At 42.5% G+C, this 20,044-nt stretch overlaps 1 protein-coding gene across 1 annotated transcript in view; it reads right to left on the reverse strand.

Moving 5' to 3' along the window:
* Positions 1-20,044, reverse strand: part of CFAP54 (cilia and flagella associated protein 54) — a 355,855-nt gene that overhangs the window by 163,605 nt on the left and 172,206 nt on the right. The window contains exons 40-46 of the mRNA XM_075553212.1: positions 13,421-13,573; positions 11,553-11,747; positions 9,353-9,440; positions 8,279-8,488; positions 6,529-6,595; positions 4,443-4,625; positions 2,019-2,105 (exon numbers count right to left, since the gene is read on the reverse strand). Of these exons, the coding sequence (XP_075409327.1) occupies positions 2,019-2,105; positions 4,443-4,625; positions 6,529-6,595; positions 8,279-8,488; positions 9,353-9,440; positions 11,553-11,747; positions 13,421-13,573 (983 nt within the window). The remainder of the gene's footprint in view (positions 1-2,018; positions 2,106-4,442; positions 4,626-6,528; positions 6,596-8,278; positions 8,489-9,352; positions 9,441-11,552; positions 11,748-13,420; positions 13,574-20,044) is intronic.

Raw genomic sequence — 20,044 nt, forward strand, 5'->3', positions numbered from 1 at the left:
TATCTTTCACATTGTCATCTTTATGAGAATTTTCTCTTCTTCCTTTGCCCTACTCAGTTAGATCAAGGCTTCTCAAGACGAAATTGTACATATTTCGTGATACCTAAATGTCTATTTGTTCCTTCCTCCTTTGAACTCCTGGAGACCCAGAATTCATCATGTGCATTTGAAAATTATTAAGTGGCAAATGCATAATGAATTGTTATGCACGTACCCTGTTTCTTTTTCAGACAGTCACTTCTTTATAAGGTCATGTATTACATTTCTTTGTATTTCAAGAAACTAACACAACCCTTTTACATATAAACTACTCTATAAGTGTTGTTTTAGAATTAAATCAACAAATATCCATTAATATTTTCTACTTGAATTCCCACTAAGCACTAAGGAAAGTGGGAGGAGTCGTCACTTTTAATAAAGGTTGGTCGATTTCAAATTCCATTCAATAATTAACCATTGAGCATTAATTTTATTACTACCAACAGACATTAAAAGATGAATACAATCCAAGTTCTACCATTGGGAATTTTGCAGTCATAGATAGAGAGCAGCTAAATAAAAGATAAGACTGGAGTTATGTGCTATGTTTTTTAAAGTATTATTAGAATTCAAAAGCAAGAGAGTCTTTAAGAGCTCATTAAATCAGAGATAGTGATCCAGCAATCCTCACAGCCAATAGAAAATGATCTATTTATTTCAGATTAAAGTACGTTATCTTAATAGTCACTGCCAAAATTCCTACTAAGAAACTTCCTATCTTTATCTAGAAATATAACTAACTCAATGAATTATTTGGATCTGAAAGCACAGGCTCAAGTACAGAGTCTGGGTGGACAAAGCAGGTCAAAGGGAAATCTAATTTTCTAGGGTTATGAAATGGGAGGGATTTGGGAAAGAGACAGAGGGTACTTCACAAAAAAAGGGAAAAAGAGGTAGGTCAGTTGTGGACTGCAGCCCACTCACTCAACTGCAAGAGCCACCCGTCCATAGCCTGTCCGTGATCTTGTACAGTGATGTCTACTTGGTAGCTTGAAGAGAGCTGTGGTGGGAGCATTTGGACAGTGGAAAAGGCAAATGCTATCAGTCAGAGTGGTTGTGGTGGGGAATGTTATCAGTCAGGTGGTTTCACTGGGGAAGCCAATGAAACATTCACTAACACACAACTGATTAAGCCATAAGACGAGAAGCTGAAGCTTGGTATATGGGCCAAGAAGCACATCAAACTCAGGGATGTCAAATACTCTATTTTAAACTGTTTGTCTTGCTACACATTAAATTTTATTGTCTTTCTAATTTTTAGTAAAGTCAACAACATAAATGCATGTCTTTGATAAATGTTTTATGTGTTTATAGATAACGTGTGTGTGTGTGTGTGTGTGTAAGAGAGCTAAAGAGAGAGGAAAGAGGGCTGCATCCCCTATTAGCGTTGATAAGATTTAAAACAGGAAAATTTGCTGGACATTGAAATGATCCACAAACAAAATGAGTTCAAGAAAAATGAGAGTTTGCAAACATGGGTGACTAGGAAAGTGGGGTCCCCACACCAGATAAGAAGGCTCAAGCCAATTGCACATGAATCCTCAAGGCAGAGAACCTCAGCCAATATCTGGTGTGAATGGTTATTATCTAATGATTGTTTGTCTTTTTAATCCAATGTCGTGGAAATGAAAACGACTTGTATTCTATGAAACACATAAAGATTCTTAGTAGTAATTTCACAGAACCTTTGTAACATTAACTCAGTCCCTGAGAAGCATTATTTGCCAGACAGACTGGTGTTAGGTCAGCTTGTCTCTAGGTATAACTGTTCCTCGTGTTCTGTAGGCCAACATAAAATGATTAAACCTTTGTAACCACCTTTCTATTTGATGATAACAATGGTTTAGTTATTTTTAAATACTATGTTATTATCAGCTTATCCTATGGCTATGGCTCTCGTTATTGGTACAACTCGACCGTTGTGTAACAAAATCCTTACATTTTTTTAACATCAAATATCTTAAAAGCTTGTAAGATACCTTGAGGAGTCTTGCTTCTATGCTTCTGACAACATCTTGGCAAACTCTTGAAACAAAGTATTGGTACAATGCCAGGAGAGGCAGAACCTAACAAGGGGGAGCAGAAAATCTGTGTTTTAGGGTCTATTTGATCATGTTAATAATGTAATAATCAAAGAAAGACAAATATTATCAAATACATACAGATGTATCAATTGTTATGAGTAAATTGACCTGCCTAGCATATGCTTCATAGTTATTTTTGAAGACATACAGAGACATACAGCTTATCAGAGACATACAGCTGCAAATAGGTGTGCTTAGTACCCAAGTCCCTAGGTTTTGCACCTTGTAAGAAAGAGGGGGAAAAAGCGTGAAAAATCTATTTGTTTATCCTTCTTAAGGGGAAAATTTCAATATGTACATATAAATCTCGTAGTGGTGTAGAAAAAGTATAGCAAATGGATTATCAAATAAATACAAACTTTAAAGGAACTAGTATTCATGTCCCTTGAGTAGCTGCAATTTGTATTCAATCAGGATTTCCCAATAAACAACCACCTACCGAGAAACACCTCAGAAAACAGACCTGACACGCTGCCACTGGAAATCCTGTGGAACAAATTTCTATGCTGACACATGTGGGGCGGGCATGAGTCAGAACAGACTCAGTGGAAGCTGCAACTGTCTCAACGTGCAACTCTTTCTAAAGTGTCATGTAATCAGTTGAGAAGCGGAAGCTCTTTATAGTCCACCTGCTCGACCTGCTGTCCAGAGAAAGGCGCTGAGTAGATAGTTTTGCCCAAACACCTGCGTTTAGAATCTGATCTCAACTCAAACTTGAAGTTTAGTTCTGAGACTATATCCTCTTCTACCAAAGAGGAGATGAAGCAAGAAGGGGTCTTGGGATTTCCAGTGTTTAGAAAATGTTCCCATCATTCCCCAGCTCTGGGTCCCATAACAAATTTTATTTGTGTCAGGAGTCTTCTTAGTCCCTGGGCTTCTTCAGGAGAAGGTTCATATAACACAGAATGGCATCTTTTTACATCTTTGCAAGTTCAGCTAGGGAATCTCTAATTGTCAGCCAACTGGCAGCTGCTGATAGCAACAACATTCTTAAAAGATTAGATTGAGTCGTATATGATTTCAAACGTAATACAATATTTTTCCACAATTATGTACTGAAACTAAATACAGCGCCCTTTCTATAATTAATGCAGAGCAACACAATAAGAGTTGGCAATTACCTTTGAGATTTAGCTTTTTTTGTGTGAGAAATAAAAACATACTATTTTTATTGCTGCCAATTGCTCAGTTATTCAGAAAATGTTCTCAATTTCTTAAGCTTTGGAAGGGGAAGAAACCTCTAATTTTCTTTCAAACATAGAGATATGTATTGTATATGAATATGACTAGGCAGCTAAAGATTCCCTTGGGGATAAAACCACTTTCTAAATTCAAAAATTAATGCCCTGAACAATGAGAGAAGAATCATTGTTTTTCTTTCTAACAAATAATTTCTTGACAAACCTGAGAAGTGTTAAAAGCATTTATCACCCTCTTTTCTTTGATACACATTCATATAATTAATGAATTCTTATTAGAGGCAGTAATGTTTTCAAATTCAAGAGGCAGGTTGAAGTTAGAAGAACAGATATACTAAGAGGACAGAAAGATATGTGGGGAAAAAGAAAGTAGCTATGAAAATTATAAAAAGAAGAAAAAATAGAACAAATAAAGAACCCAAGTATAGAATAGCAAGGTATTTTTAAAAATAGAAGAAAGAGCATAAAGGAGAAATATAGGAGACCTGGGATAGAGGATAAAAATATTAAACAACTAAGAATTTTGACAACACACAAACTTATGTTTAAAACATAACCTTCTTCAAACGATGATACATATATATTGTAATTTATTCTACCCAAGAGGAAGGAGACTTGTATTATAGGGTTTGGCTTGCCTAGGACACAAAGAAATGTAAATCTTTTATTTCACAGTTAGAATTTTTATTAATTTCCTGAACAGGGAAAAGACAACAGATATAAAATAAACGTATCTGAGCAATAACAAACAATAAAGCACCTAAGAGATTATGAACTAAAGGATGTAGGCAGTGAATCACACATGCACTAAATTCCTCCATTGGAGATAAGCAACACATTCTAATCAATTTCACCCAAGGAGGGGCTGGGAAGCTAATTTCATGGAGTGAAAAAAGAGAGCAAAATCAAATAAACATTTTTTACCCAAAATATAATCAAACAATGATGTCTAGGCAGGAAAATCGATTACTAAATTGCATCTCTTAGTACAGAATCTTAACTATTAAGGTTTAAAAGTTAAACACGTTTTAAAAAAAAGGTAGTAAATTTTAAAGTCTAAGGTAAGTGGGGCAGACATACCACGAGGAATTAAACATAGGTGATTTGACAAATTACTTACAGTTATATTTTGCTTGGCGAAGTGAAGTTCCCGTATAATGTAGTAAAGACTGGCGACCACCGAGCAAATGTCAGCCCTGAATCTATCGGCGAAGAGCTCAATGCCTGGAAGAAGTTGAGTGATTTCATACTGAGCATAACAGTACTCAGCTTTCGGATGTGGGAGGGTGGTTCTCAGCAAGCCCTGAAAATGAAAAAGAGTGGGGCAAGTTGCGTTTGCATCAATGGACCAAAATATCCAGTACAAGGTTTCCTTCCTGAAAGGCAGGCCTTTTAAATGTAATTGCAGTTGAATACTTAAACCATTTTCACAAGAAAAGTAGTATTCTGTCATCTCTATTTTCAGAAAAAATGCTCACTTGTCAAGGATCAATTTTGTGTTGGGTACTGTTAGTAAGTTCCTTATAAACATGGCCTTATTTAATCCTTATTTAACCAACTCCTATAATGCAAGAATTATAATCTGACAAATGATACAACTGGGGCGTATAAGTTAATTTACCCAAGACCACACAGCTAATGTTGGCAGAAGAAAAAAAAGATTTGAAATCATGTTTACTTAACTAAGAAACCTATGCTCTTTCCAATAGAATAACCCAACCCCATGGCCATCACGTTGATTCCAGCTCATCTAGGCCCTGTAGGACAGAGCGGAACTACCCCACAGTGTTCCCTGGGCTGACCGCAGTACAGACCAGTCTCACGGCTTTCTCCTGCAGAACATCCGATGAGTTAGAACTGCCCACCTGTTTGTTAGCACCTAAGTGCTTGACCACTGTCAGCTTAAGGTTCCTTTCTTTTTAATATAGAAAGCTATATATTTTATAGATGGGTGATAATTTCTAAAAAACGTCTAAATCAGACATAGATAATGACTGCTGACATTTTAAAACGCACTATGTAAAACAAAGATGATCTATGATATATTCCATTCCTATATCTGTATACGTACTTGAAGCTGCAGAGACAAGTTGAATACACAGAATAAAAATTTACATGTGGAAGTGGTTCTTCTTTTTAAAAATATTACACTAAATAATTAACACTTCTTAATGACAAATGCATTATAAAATGATTGTGTTTATCAGAAAATCATTTCTATCATATTATCTATGAAAGTTATAAGGGATCCTACTTTGAAATAATATGTAGTTATCAAAATGCTTACATTGACCAACTGACTTTAAAATGAGATTTAAAATTTAATTGACTTTTGAAATAAATTCTACTAGGTAATTTTAAATTTAGGAATAGTATTGCTAAAGAATCTTATCCACATTATATAAAAAATATTTTTAAATCATGTATTTCCTAAAACATCAATAGAATTGTCCTCAAGAAGGAGAAGTATTAGAGTAGAGAGAATATTGGGAATCAGAACCTGACCTTTGAATTCTGGCCTGGTCTGCCTCCTCCTTGTGAAGCACAGGCAAGAGGTAGATGGAACCCAAGAAAGAGAGAGACGGCTGGCCTCATAATCAGAGAAGTCTTTCCCAAAGAACTTTTCTCTCCAGATTGCTTAAGTTAACCACACTCCTCTGATTCAGACAGAGCGTATCCCTCCTTCAAAATAGACAGAACCTTCAGGAGATTGGAAGGCCCATGGCTAAATCCCAGAACCTCAAAATGCCTTGCATTTCAGATAAAAGCTCCTTTCTTCTTCAGAAAAGTCAAACCAAAACACTCCCTTGCTGTCTCTTCAACTTATTGCTTCCCTTTCCCTCTACATTGTATGGCACGCTGTACATCATCCAAACAGGGACAACTTTATTCAGGGATGAAGTTACCTAAGCCAACCATTTGAGAGTCCAGCAAAGCAGACCTGCTCCATTGCTCCCTAGCAATGTGACTTTACGAACAGCACAAGATGGAACGTCCCCTTGGGACGTCTTAAAGGAGAAGACTGACTCTGCTGAGGAGTAAAAGTGAAGGTGTCGTAGCTGGTTCAACCAACGACGGAAAGACGGGCTTATGATATTTCATGAGCGAGTGTGCATTTGATGAATTTCACCAATGACTGCACCCTGTGCTGCTGACATAATGAAGAGCCGTGCTACTACAGGAAAGCTCACACATCAGAGAGTTACCTGAAAGAGTAATGCAGACAAAATGCAACAGTTGACTCTCTCTTTAACATTCGATGTCTTAATAAACCTAAAGAAGCATAAGGGGGGAAATTGATTAGTACAGATGTCCCCAAATTATTTGACTATCATATGTCCCCCTCCAAAGCTCACACTTTCCTGATTTAGAGGTATTTTCATGATTCTAAAAGGCTAAACATTCATCTAGGATGTAGACACAGGAGAAAGTGGGGAAATTACCACTAATTCTACCATCTACAGATGGTCTAGAGTGCTAATATTTTGGTTAATTCCCTTCAAGGGTCTTTTTTCCATCTGTGATTTACACACACTGATACAGGCACACACACACACACACACACACCTTAAGGAGAGAGCAATGTAAGATACACTATTTTGTAAAATGTTCCGTCCATGGACATAAAATGAGCTACAGCATTATTTTAAAGGACTTTCATATTTCATCATATGGATGAATTATGATATAAAAGTAGGAACTCTAGCTTGTGTTTTTCTAATTCCGAGGTAAACATTATTATAGCTACATTTTTTTTCTTGGAGTACTTCTGCAGGTAGTTCTACTGGATGAACCTCTAGAAGGAGAATTTCTAGGTCAAAAAGGGTGTCGTTTTAAGACTCTAAATAAGCAGTTCCTGGCCTGCCCCCGTGGGCCTGCCCTCACACTGTTACTCTTGAGCCCCTACAAGTTGGTCGTTAACTCCCACAAACACTAAAACAACATGTTTTCGCACCAGCATTATGGAACAGTTGAAATAGGTCTCTCTACCAAACAGCAAGGGAATGTCTCTCCATTTCCAGCGTCTTGCTTCATATTCCGTAGAAGAGTCTCAGTTCGCTTAATAAGGATTTTGAGACCTGCGTTTTCAACTATAACTCACTCTACCTTTCCCGTCTTACTTAAATGGAACCACTCAGCTTTGCTCTAGGAAGTCCCAGCTTCCCTGTGTGAATGCTACAGTGCACATCTCGCCCTTTCGCCCTCTGAGCTGTGGGGAGAAGGCTTCCTTCTACTCAGGGACTCTGCAAGGGCAGAGGAAGCCTCTGCAGAATCGCAGATCCGGAAGAAGGCAGATTTCCAGCTGGGTCACGAAGAAGAGACCTTCTGTCGGTTCAAAATCTTTGTCATGACTTCAGAGGCGCAGCGAAGCTGCGGGGATGCTATCTCTGTTCCTTTCTGAACTGTGTCTCAGCTCTTTTTGGTTTTTCTTTGCTGCCAAGTTCTACTGGGTCAGGAGCTCAGACTTTGTGTGTGTGTGTGTGTGTGTGTGTGTGTGTGTGTGTGTGTGTGTGTGTGTTTATTTGAGGATGAGTTTTTTTTGCCAGGAATGCAAAAATTCATACTTCACAGACTTTTTAACATTTAATGCTTGAAAAGTATTTAAGTATATTCACATTTTTAAGATAAAAAAGCTAATATAAAAGGCTCATATCAAGAGTTTTGAATTAGGCCCTAGTTGGCCTGCCTCCACACTGATATTCTTGCTCCCTTACCAATTGTTTCCTTCCTTCCTTCCTTCCCGTGTTCAACAAATAGCTACTAAATGCCCACTCTGATCCAGGCACTTGGGATACACCAGTGAACAAAGAGAACGCCCACGTGGCAGCCACAGTGGAGGTGGGAGGAGTCAGAGGGAAGGAGATAACCATAAACAGTTAACCTGATACATCAGCAAACAGGGCATGGCACAGGTAAGTGAGCCTATGATGGTCCCCTGCAGGCTACTCCACTCACTGTGCTATCTTTGCTGATATGACCGCTCCTTGCAAACATCCCCAAATGCCAATTTTGGACAGAAATTCCTCACTGTAGTCTTTAAAACCTGGAGGTGAAAAGTTGTCAGGGGGTCTGGAGGGGGACATGCCAAATTCTCTCCAGGTATGCAGCGCGTTGGATCTTCTGAATAGGTCATCGAGAGCCTGGCACCAACACTTGAAGGCAGCCCTGAAACAGAAATAGGGCATCAGAAAGTATGCTTGAGGGCCATCTTGCTCAAGCTATCATCCTAGAGGGGGTGGGAAACTGAGGGCCTGGAAAGAAGTGTCCGTGGCTTGCTCTCTGCATTCGTGGCTCCGAACTTAAGCAGTTAAAGGATGTTTATCTCTAAGAGCATTAGCTCCCATTGTCCCTTATTCTTAAGGAGCGGTTTGTACCTCTTGTCTCCTGCATGCTTGGTCCTCCCTTTGAAGTATTCCCTTTGAGGGCTTAGAATATTTAAGATCCATACATTGCCCTGTGTTTGATGTGTATGTGTAACAAGAGGTTTGCCTGCCTCAAGAACTATAAAAACCTACTGGTGAATAAACACTGGTTCCTCTCCCCCTTCTCTCTTCTTCAGAGAATGGAGTCCAGTCCCCTGCACTCCACTGTCTTCTTCAATTGTGCACAAGCTTCACAGCCCTGTTCAGCTGTGGGGCTGGACCCCACGGGAGGGCATTCAGCTGTACTCAAGAACAGCTTCCATATTAGAGCAGCGGTTCTCCACCTTCCCCACGCTGTGACCCTTTCATACAGTTCCCCATGTTGTGGTGCCCCCCCACCATAAAACTATTTTCGTTGCTACTTCATCACTGTAATTTTGCTACTGTTATGAATCGGACTGTGAACAGGTCGGTTGACACCCTCCCCACCCAAGGGGTCGTGACCCTTAGGCTGAGAACTGCTGTGTTAGAGGATAACCCATAGCATGAATTTCTCATAAAATGACCATTGTTCTCAGGTAGCATCTGATGACTAAAATTTATGGAGGATGATAATATGTCTTCATAATAGTTTTTTTTAATTTGAAAGATAAAACAACGAGCTTACCTTTTCTTTTCTGCAAAGATGAAAAGACTCCCAAGTTCATGCAGTGCTTGGACTTTCAGACTTATTTGATTGCTAACTTGGAGAACATCTGAATTTCGAATCAAGCGAAAGGATATGTGTCAGCTCCTGAAACATGTTTTTTCTTGTATTTTCTAGAGTATTTGAAACTGCGCTATTCTTTAACAAAACCTGAAAGCTAATAGAAAACTTCAGGATGGGTTATATTTCAGCATAAAGAAAGCAAAACTATTCACAAGTAGACCAATCAGCGACACCATGGTGCACGGAGAAATGCTCAAAGTTATCAAGGACGTCGTTGTAGACAAGCAACACCACTGGAAGCAAAGGGCAAGAATTCAAACTGTGTATTGCGTTGGGCAAACCCGCTGTGAAAGCTCTCTGTACTAAAAACCAACAATGTCACTGAGGATGGCAGTGAACCCTGACCCAAAGCAAGGTATTTCCATTTGCCTATGAACGAAAGTTAGATGTTGACTAAGGAAAATCAAAGAAATGATACATTTGATTTATGGTGCTGTTAAGAGTACTGAATTGATTAGGGCAAAGAATGTACAGATGTGCTTTATACAATTGATGTATGTATATGTATGGATTGTGATAAGAGTTGTATGAGCCCCCAATAAAATGGTTTTTTTTAAAGGGGAAAAAAGATATGACAAAACAAACAAATAAATAAAATAATGATAATATAATAATAACAACAATAAGGGGTCCTGAGGGTAGGTTGAGGAAGGGAGAGGATAATGGGGAAATGATTTCAGAGAGTTTGTGAAGAAAAAAATGTTTGGAAGCTGATTGTGATAGCAACTGTAAAATTATGCTTGACCTAGTTGAATTATGGATTGTTATGATAGCTGTCTGAGCTCCCTATAAAAGGATTAATAAAAACAATGTCCAAAAAAGAGTACTGAATTAGATGCCAGAAGAACAAACACATCTGTTTTGGAAGAGCAGCCAGGGTGCTCCTAAGACTGACAAAACTTGTCTTCGACAGACGTCATCAGAACGTGCCTAACAAAGAAGAGGGTCGCTGAAAAAGTGGGCCTTCGTGACATGAATTGGCATGGCGGCTGCAACAATTGGTTCAGAAAGGAGGGAGTTAAAAGCACCTTCTGTCACCACAGTGTTTTGTCGTTGCCTACAAACGTATGAATAATATCTATTTTCAGTTCTTCCATCCTATTTTTCAAAGTAATATTTCAGGTCCAAAATGCAATTCAATGTTAATATCGAAGGTCATCTTGTACATGAACACATGATAAAAATGTTCTCAAACTGATTGTGGTGATGGTTTTAGGTAGCAAGATTTAGGGACAGCGGTTTGTCCCTCCCATACCTGCAAAGACTCCCATAGAGGAGGTTGGAAAGAAATCAGGCACACCAAATGGACACCCATAGGAAGATCCGAACTGAGCATGCACAGACTAGGACGCCCCGAGGACCAGGTAAAATACCCGGAGCACACCCACCTTAGATATCAGCAAATGACATCACGCCGGTGGGCCAAACTCAGCCAATGAGGTCAACCACTACCTTCAACCACGCCTCCCCCAGTCAGAAGGTGGGATGTAATAAAGGCAGGGAGCACAGCCCTGTGTACCCTCTTGGCACCCACCCTTGTCCTGCCGCCCGGCTCTTTTGTTCTGCCCTTGTTCAGGGGCATGATGTAAGGAGGGCCGCTAGCATGCTAGGGCACCCACATACCTGCATGTCCCCTCAAAGCCCACCCTGCCAAGGCCTATTTGGGACCCACGTGCACTTGGGGTCTTGGGTCCTGTTCTCCAGGGATTCCCCAGTTCCACCCGTGTGGGTGTTTCTTTCCACGTGTTTTTTCGTGCCCAGTTGTGATCCCCAGCATGGCTTCTGTGGGGCTTGGTACACTTTTCCGCACACTTTCCAGAAATAGCCAGTACCCTTTTGAGACTGTAAAACCCGGAACTTTTCCTGTCCTTCGTAAAAAACTCCACTGGGTTACAAAACGTGCTTCAGCATGAATTCTTTCAGCACGAAGCAAAGAACTGTGATCTTGTCCACTCCAGACACCTAACAATGGTATCTCATGAATACACCAAAACAATCGAATCACTCATTTTAAATGGTATGTGAATTACAACTAATATACATATATATATATATCTTTTAAAAGGAGGAAGATTAACACCTTATTAATAAACCTTACCAATAGTTTTGTAGTAAGAAGAAATGACAAGTCCTAGTTGTGAAGCCGGAAGTGTGCTTTTTTCCACAGCACTGAAAACTCTGAAGTGCTCCTGGAACAGGTCAGGGGGCGTTGGCAAGTGCATCTCCTCCGTTCCCAGACAAAATTCCACTTTCCCAGGGGTAAATTTTATGTTGTTTATCCCCCCTCTGTCCCCTATATTCACATACAAAAAGAACAAGTATTACATGGAGAAGGATGGACACTGGGAGGGGAGGGGAAGAGGGAGAGTAAATGGAAAAGGCAAAGCAAGGAAGGTTTTCTCTATTTAAAAACATGAAGATGAGTTGCTGTTGAGTCAAGCCCGGCTCCTAGTGACCCTCTAGGACAGAGTAGAATGGCCTCTGTCAGTTTTCCAGGGAGAGCTGGGGGTTCGAATCTCGTGGCTAGCAGCGCAGTGCACAAAACCCTTTGCCACCACGGTCCTGATGGTTCTCCGTGTGGTGGAGACTTAGGTGCAGTTGGAAGGGCAGTGTTCCCTTACAGTTGGAACCAAATATCATTTCTGAGGAGCCACGACGTGGCTCAGTGTGTTCCGTCAGAGCACTAGAGAAGGGCAGTCTGCCAGAAAGGAACGGCCCAGATGATGGTTTGCTTCTCTTGGGGTCAGTGGAAGTTACTCAGTTTGGTTTTGCCTTTTATTTTCATAACAGCTTCCAACACGCTACGAGGTTAGCTCGCCTCTGGGCAGAGACCTTTGGGAGCAAGTAGGCAGATCGGGACTGAAAAAGTGGGGGAAAAGGTAAAGGAAAGAATTTCTCTCAGAGAAAGTATTCTTGGGGAAGTAGTCGAAAGCAGCTGAGAGAAAAGTTAACATGGATTTCCGAAGTCACAGCCTGAGGACGGGGTGCCAATTGCAGGGAAAGTATCTGCTTTCCAGGTGAGATGGTGGAAATCATTCTCAAGAATTATATTTACTTTTAAATATTGCTCTAAAGAAGTAGTATGTCTAAAGTATAATATCCTCAAAATATACCTAATGTAAAGTTAGCTGTTCCACTAAAGAGATTATTAGCACAAATCTCTTAGATTACAGACCCAGAGCTTCATGATCCCACAAAGACATTTTCACCAAATAACTGCTCTGTCTCTGTCAATTGAGGGTACTCTTACATGGCTATGGCATTGCATATAAAAACATCTTGTGTAAAAAAATTATTTTTATCCTAATATTTTGGTATAAATTTCTTCTTTCCCTAACAGAAATAAAGCATGGGGTTCTCCTCTGTAAAATATGTACTTGTAAAAAACAATATAACAAGGAGGTATAATATTAAATAAAATCAAGTTACATTTGAAAATTAAGTGTATTCAGAATCATTAATGCTTCACAATGGATGATGGTAATTAAGTCCAAAAGAATGTCTAAAATCAAAACTTAAGATATTAAGATATCTCATGGATGCTTTTTTTTTTAAATCATCCATTTCTTTAGTCCTGATGCTATGGGAAGAATGATGTAGCCAATTCAGCATGAATCAACTCATCAACTCATGACGGTAAGGAAGACCACTTGCAAAGAAAATGACAAGTAGATAGATAAATGCCCAGAAGAAAATAAAAGCACAAATGCAGGTTTTGTAGCGATGTTGCTCTGAGGGGTTGGCCGTTCGCTGAAGCAGGAAAGCAAGAGCAGCAGAGCACAGGCGCGTGGGCCCGGCTGAGGCTTCTGAGAGAGAAGATGGGATCAGTAGATGAGACGTGGCGGCCAGTGGCCACGTAGACCCAGCAAGAGGAAGAAAGAAGCCTTTGCAGAAGAATCTGGTAGAGCCACAGGGCAGGGGACCCCACCCAACTCGAGATGAAGGGAGACACGACGAGCGTTTTACCTTGTGTCTGAGCAAGAAATAACAAGAGCAACTTTCTGCTGTGCCGGATTGCTCTGTTGTGGTACTTGGATTTTTCCAAGGTCTCTCTAAAGCATTTCAGTGTGTCTTCCACGTCGATGGGCACGCTGACGAGCTCTTTGGCATGGCTGTACTCTGAGAGGAGGGAGAGGGTAAGGGAACGGTCAGAGGAAATGCTACACCGAGCTAAGGAGCCAAATCATTTCCAAATCAGAGGCACTCTTGGCCCCAAATTAAAGCTGCTCAGTTCAAAGCCCCCAGATCTGCACCAGATGGTTCAACATTTGTATCTTTTTTCTTTTGCTTTCTTTTTTTTTCTTGGTACAGTTGAAAGTTCTTTAGTAAAAAAAATAATAATAATAACACAACGTAGAAAACTTTTGGTTCCTGTGAAATGCAAATAACTCTAGTTCTTGCCAGTTTTCCCAATGAAGCCTCCTACATTTTCTCACGCTGATCATAAAAGATGAAATAAGCTACTTCTTTTGGCAGCCTCTTCAAAGCAAGGGCGCCTTGGGCAAGGAACGGAAGATGGACATGCTCGGCCCTTGAATAAGCCCCTCTCTAATGCCATCTCACCAAGCCGTGAACACACCACGCCTCCTTTTGCTTCAGAGCTGAACCCTGACAGCAAGAGACTGGTATTTTAGGAAGAGTTGGCCAATAGTTGTATAAGGGAGCTTCAAATCACTGATGGACAAGGGAAATGAACAGATAATAAAAACTTCTCATGAACTTCATGACACCCCAGGGACATACCACAAGTTGCTAAGCAACAGCAACACAGACATGATGTGTTTTGAACGCTATCTAGGGGGTGGCAATGGAAGTGAAGCACAGAAGACACTCTGGTGTTAGAAATGACGCGACAGTGGTTAACCAGCTCTGTGAAGAAAACAGATGTGCCTCTTGCCTCACCCTTCTCTGTCAAAGGCCTGGATTTCTACCTCCCTGAACATTCAAACCCTCCATTGACGCCTCAGTCACCTAAAGAAAACATCAAAGTCCTTATAGGAACCTATAAGGCTCTAAATGAACTTGGCCCAAACACCATTATGACCGCTTCTCGTATGTCTTTCTCCTAACCCCCGCCCCTACCCGGCAGGTTTCTAACCTCAGAGTCTTGAAACCAATTGTTCACTTTTCCTGTAACAGCCTTCTTTCCAAAACCCCCCGTGTATTGTTCCCTTACCTCCTTGAGAGGATGGCTCAAATATTACTTCTCGGTGAAGCTTCTTTGATCAACCTATTTAAAATTGTAACATGCCTCCTTCCCCACTTCTCTTTGCTCCATAGCACCTATCGTCACCTGGCAAGTTATGGCTTTTATTGATGTATATGGACTGCCTCCCCCTGCGAGAGTGCAAGGCCCAGGAGGGAAGGAACTTTTGTCCACTGTGTTCACTGCTCTACGGGCAGAATCTCTAACAAAGCCTACTACGTGGTAGGTGCTCAGAAGCATGCGTACCGATTAGAGGAAGGACTACATATTTGCAAAGCTAAATGGTTGGCATGCACTGTAGAAATAACCACCATTTGGGTTCCTCGTGTCGGGTAAGACTTGCAGCACTTTGCAAAGTAGTAGAGGCCAATGCGACGCTCTCCAATGGAAGGAAACAGAAGCTGGGAGGTATGAGTTTCAGTCCTTTGCAAAAGAGAAGGTGGAGAACCAGTGTTGAGCTCTATCCCAAACGGATAGAATGAAAACACCCACGGATCATTCAAGAAGCGATTCCAAAGGCACTAGTGGCCTCCCCAGTTGGAAACAGGTCAGTAAAAACAAAACAAAAAAAAATCATGAGATAAAAACTGACAAGGTCTCTCATTGGACTGATGGGGACATTAAAGTTGAAATGTCAGTGGCTCCTGAGAGATGGCCCACCCAGGCGGGATTGCAGGAAGTTATTGGAGCCCTGGGCTGCTTTTTTGAACACTTGGTTACATCAATCCGAATGCCCACAGGCCCTCAAGAAACACACACCTGCCAAAGGGTTGAGACTTCCCCCTCACCTGAGGACTGAATCACCCTCTCAGGGCACCTAAATACCGAGGCAGTCAAAACTGAAGGGAAAGATCCCAGACAGAATGCAAAACAGCTACAATAACAGGCATATCCATGGAGCCGTCTCCCCGGTGGAGCTTAACAAGCAGGCAGGTTACTCAGCCATACAAGAATAATCTATAAAGTGAGGTCTTCTCACTTCTCCCAATCCTACCGAGATGAGACCAAATTACATATGCATTATTAAATCGTTGAAAGGAGGCTGGGATGCTGTTAAATAATGAGAACGCCAAATGTTCCTAGGCACTGGAGCATTACAGTCTATGTTCTGAAGAATTAAACGTTATCAAGCATTACCGCCAAGTGCCGTTATGCCCAGAGGAAAATCTATGATGTTTTAAAGCAGCAGTCTAGTGTGGAAACCATCAAGAGCACACTTGGTCTTTTGAAAGAAAGTTGCAAGCATCTCTGTCGTGGTGACATGCATAAGAGCCACCACGCTAATGAATCCTCCCAGAGGTACCTCAGAGGAAAGTCCTGGTGACCTCCTTTTGAAAGGGCACAGCACTGAACATCATCGGGGGACACATGGGAGGCCACACACGAGTCAGAACCGACTCAGCGCCGGCCGGTTGGGTATTTGTTCATTTGTCCCTTCTTGTTGTTGTCGCCGTCCAGTGAGTCCAGACTCACAGTGACACTATGTACAACAGAACGACACACTTCAGGCCCTGGGCTATCCTCACAATTACTGCTATCTTTGAGGCCACTGTTGTAGCCACGGCCTCAATCCATGTCATCGAGGGTCTTCCTCTTTACGCTGCTCCTCTGCTTTACCAAGAGTGGCGTCCTTCTCCGGGGCCTGGTCTCTTCTGGTCACATGTCCAAAGTAATTGAGACGAACGCTTGTCTTGCTTGCTTCTAAGGGGTACAGGGGCTGTACTTCTTCTTTGTTCTTTTGGCAGTCCACGGTATTTTCAATATTATTCACCAGCATCATAATTCAAAGTCTGTCCTCATTATTCAATGCCCAACTTTCACATACATATAAGTCCATTGAAAATACCGTGGATTAGGTCAGGCGTATCTTAGATCTCAAAGCAACTTCCTTGAGCGATGCCCCAGGCAGCAGATTTACCCAATGTAATGTGTCGTTTTATCTTTGCTTGCTGCTTCCATGAGCATTAATTGTGGATCCAAGCAAGACAAAATCCTTGACAACTTCAATTTTTCTGTTTATCATGGTGTGACCTATTGGTCCAATCGTGAGGGTTTGTGTTTTAGACTCTGATGATATAGGCACTCGGATTTTGCAGTGTATGTCATGGAGTATACTTTGTTAGTAAAGGAGGCATACCTATAATAAAAACTAACCTTTACAGTAGAAGAGACAGTGGCAAGTGCTTCAGAGGAGGGGAAAATGGACTGGGGTAAAGCAGACTCCAGGGAAGTGGAAGGGGGCGGGCAGAGCACAATTTTAAATAGATTGGTCGGAGTAGGGCTCACTGGAGAGAAATGTGTACAAACCCAGGAAATGAGCAGTGTGCCAGGCAGGTACCTGGGGGGAGGGGTACTCCAAACGGCTAAAGTAAGAAGGCCAGTGGCATCATTGTCAAGTGCAATGTTGGCAGCTCTGTGTCCTTCTCTCTGATTCATGGCGGCCTTCTTCTCCGTAAGCCTCTTTCTCGCCTATCTTGGCATCGGTTCTACCACTCATCGGTCTCGTGCCTCTGCTCTGTAGACCGTGCCCCAACCTCCCTCACAGGTTGCTCCCACTCTGTGTGCTCCTGTGACTGGCACTGGGGGTATTTCTCTTTCTCCTGGGTGCTTAGTAGGACTACATTCCCTTATCCTTTTGTGTTTGACCTATAAGTTGCAAACAGCATGATGTGTGTGCCTTCCAAGAAGGAGCTTTAAGGGCCAGGGCATAGTTTGCCTCCTCCTTTGTGCCAGCTTGAAAATAATAAACCACTTGCTGGTTGGTTGGAAGTTACCATTCACAAAGCCTTTTTAAGCCTGGTGAGTGAATAACACAGAATACTAATTCTTGTACTGTGATTAAGTAAGAGCATGCATGTCAAGCCCTTGCAGTCAATCGTATACCACGAACTTTCTGAAGTCCCCTCGGATGTGTGCGCATTACTTAGGTGGGTGCTCCATTGGTGGGGAAATATGGCAGTATCGCCCATGCGGTGCGCCTTCGAATGCTGTGCTCTTGGCTCACTGTTATGCACCGATCGGTATCGCATTTCTTATGGCGCGATACTTGTGTTCTGGGTTCCTGCCTTGACAGCCATGAAACTTGTGGTGAGGTGAGATTTCACGGTAAGAGTCTATCAACCTATGTGACCAGAGGTGTTGCTGTCACCCTCACTTATTAAGATAAAGAAAGAGCCTTTCCTGGGTGTGGAAGCAGAGATTATCTAGTTGTTTGTTTGTTACTATTGTACAACCCTGCCTACTCTGACTGCCAGCTCACCAAATGTTGGCGCTGCCCAAGAGATCATCCTCAGATCTACACTCCCGGTAACTGCCTGCCTTACCACATACAGACTCCGAACTTCCATGGCCACCGACATATGGATGACTAAAAACAGCTGTCTCCAACCCAGCCCTCTGGACAGCTATAGACTGCCCAGGAGACAGAGAACATAGACCACACTGTGGTACAGACTGGACAGCCTCCACAGTGGGCATCGGAGCGCCTCTGGAATTCCCCAGCATCCCGCCCTTCTTCAGTTCGCCTGTCCGACTGAAAGGCTTGGACATCTGTCTAGCTCGGCAGGTCCAAAACCGAGCGCTGTAACGTCTCAGCGCTCAGAGTGCAGCCCTGTGGATGGCCTCTGCCTTTCTCCGTCCATTGTTCTTCTCTCGCTGCCTCCTGCTAAGCCTCCGGCTAAGCGGCTGCTCTCTGCTTCCAGTGTCCTCCCGGCCGTTCCTCCCCGTGCTGAAGGGCCCGGGGTGCAAGCAAGGTCATTGCCCCTTTCCCCTTGAGATCCTTCGCTAGTCCCACCCACTCGGGAGGAAGGCTAGCCCGGCCACTCCCGTAAGATCACCGGCTCGGAAACCCACAGGGGCAGCGCTAGCCTGTCTTTCTGGGGCGCGGTGAGTCGGAATTGACACAATGGCACCCAGAGTGAATTCCTCTCTGAAATCCCGGTCAAGCTGGATCCCTTTGTCCTGCCCTTCAAGATTCCCTACTCTCTCACTCCTGCCAATCTTCCTAACCTCACTCCTGCTTTTGCCTTTTCCTTTCGTGCTAATGAATGACTCACAGTCTCTTGCAAGCAGATTACAGCTGTTACATGTTATGCCTGATGGCGGCGGCAGCAACAGGAGTGAGGTCACAGCTCGCCTCGCCCTTTATGTTAATCTCTGCTTTGTTTTTTGGTCTCCTTCAATGGACTGGGTGGCAAATACTAAGTCTCCTGCATCTTTGTACTTGCTGGGCCCAGCATGACCCTTACCACCCAGAAGACAGTCAACAAGTGCTTGTTGAATGACTGGTGGACTGACTGAATGAATGAATGAATGAATGAATGAATGAGTGCATAAGTACATATAATGTGGGAAACAGAACCGGGAAGAGAGAGAGGGTGGCTGGCAATTTTTCTATGATCATACATACATCACAGAGTCTGGGAGGCCGGGGCTCCCATGGAGGGAGGTTTCACGTTCACAGGCTGGAGATGTGTTCCAGGCACATGCTCCATGGTGTGCCCCATAACAATGCCAATCTTAAGGTGCTTGCAACACTCTGTTGCTACTACATAATACACTTGAAGGTCAACTGCCTGCAGGCTACTTGCCTGAAGGTTGTCTGCCATTGAGAGGAATCAGACCCTATTGTCTGTCCCACCCTTAGTAAGGCCCACTCCCTTCTGGTAAAGACCACAGATTGTTCCCCTGGAGAAGGGCGCAGAGATGACCAAGCTTCAGCTGCCATCTTGACTCTCTTGCTACGTGTGTACCTTCCTGTCACATGCATGCCTCTAGCACTCTCCCTTTCAATTGTATGCATACTCCTAGCTTGTCCCCATCATGTTATGTATATCTCTGTAATCCAGCCCTTTCCTGTTACGCATGTGCTCACCGTGGCTTGCGTGCCTGGGATTATGTAGGCTCGTGAGATAACACATGCCTCCCTCATTCTGGTTCCGGTCGCCATGGAAGAGGTGAGCCCTTGCATGCCTTGTCTGGCGTCTCTTTAATTTACCCCGAAGTCACATAACCTCCCCTTTGGACTCATTTGGTTGTGGGAAGGCTGGTCCCTCACATAAACATACACGACAGACATAAAAATAAAGTGAGGATAAATAGATGAAAGAATTGTAGCAGTTCAATGGGAAGACTTGAAATGTCTCTGCCAGAAACAGAGACACACACGTGTGATTCACAGCAGGCATCAAATTCATTTTCATCTCATTATATTACCTGTTTACTGCGAGCTGCGCTGCCTCCCAGGATGGCTTATCCCTAAAAGCAACGAAGTCAGTTCCGATGTGCCCAAATTTCTCCGGCACTCTACTTCAAAGACCACCAATACCACCGTGGAACAAAGAATGGGAGTTTGTAGGAGAGTCAAAGTGGAATGATAAATACAG

The sequence above is a fragment of the Tenrec ecaudatus genome, chromosome 6 (genome assembly GCF_050624435.1).
Source record: "Tenrec ecaudatus isolate mTenEca1 chromosome 6, mTenEca1.hap1, whole genome shotgun sequence".
NCBI lineage: Eukaryota > Metazoa > Chordata > Mammalia > Afrosoricida > Tenrecidae > Tenrec > Tenrec ecaudatus.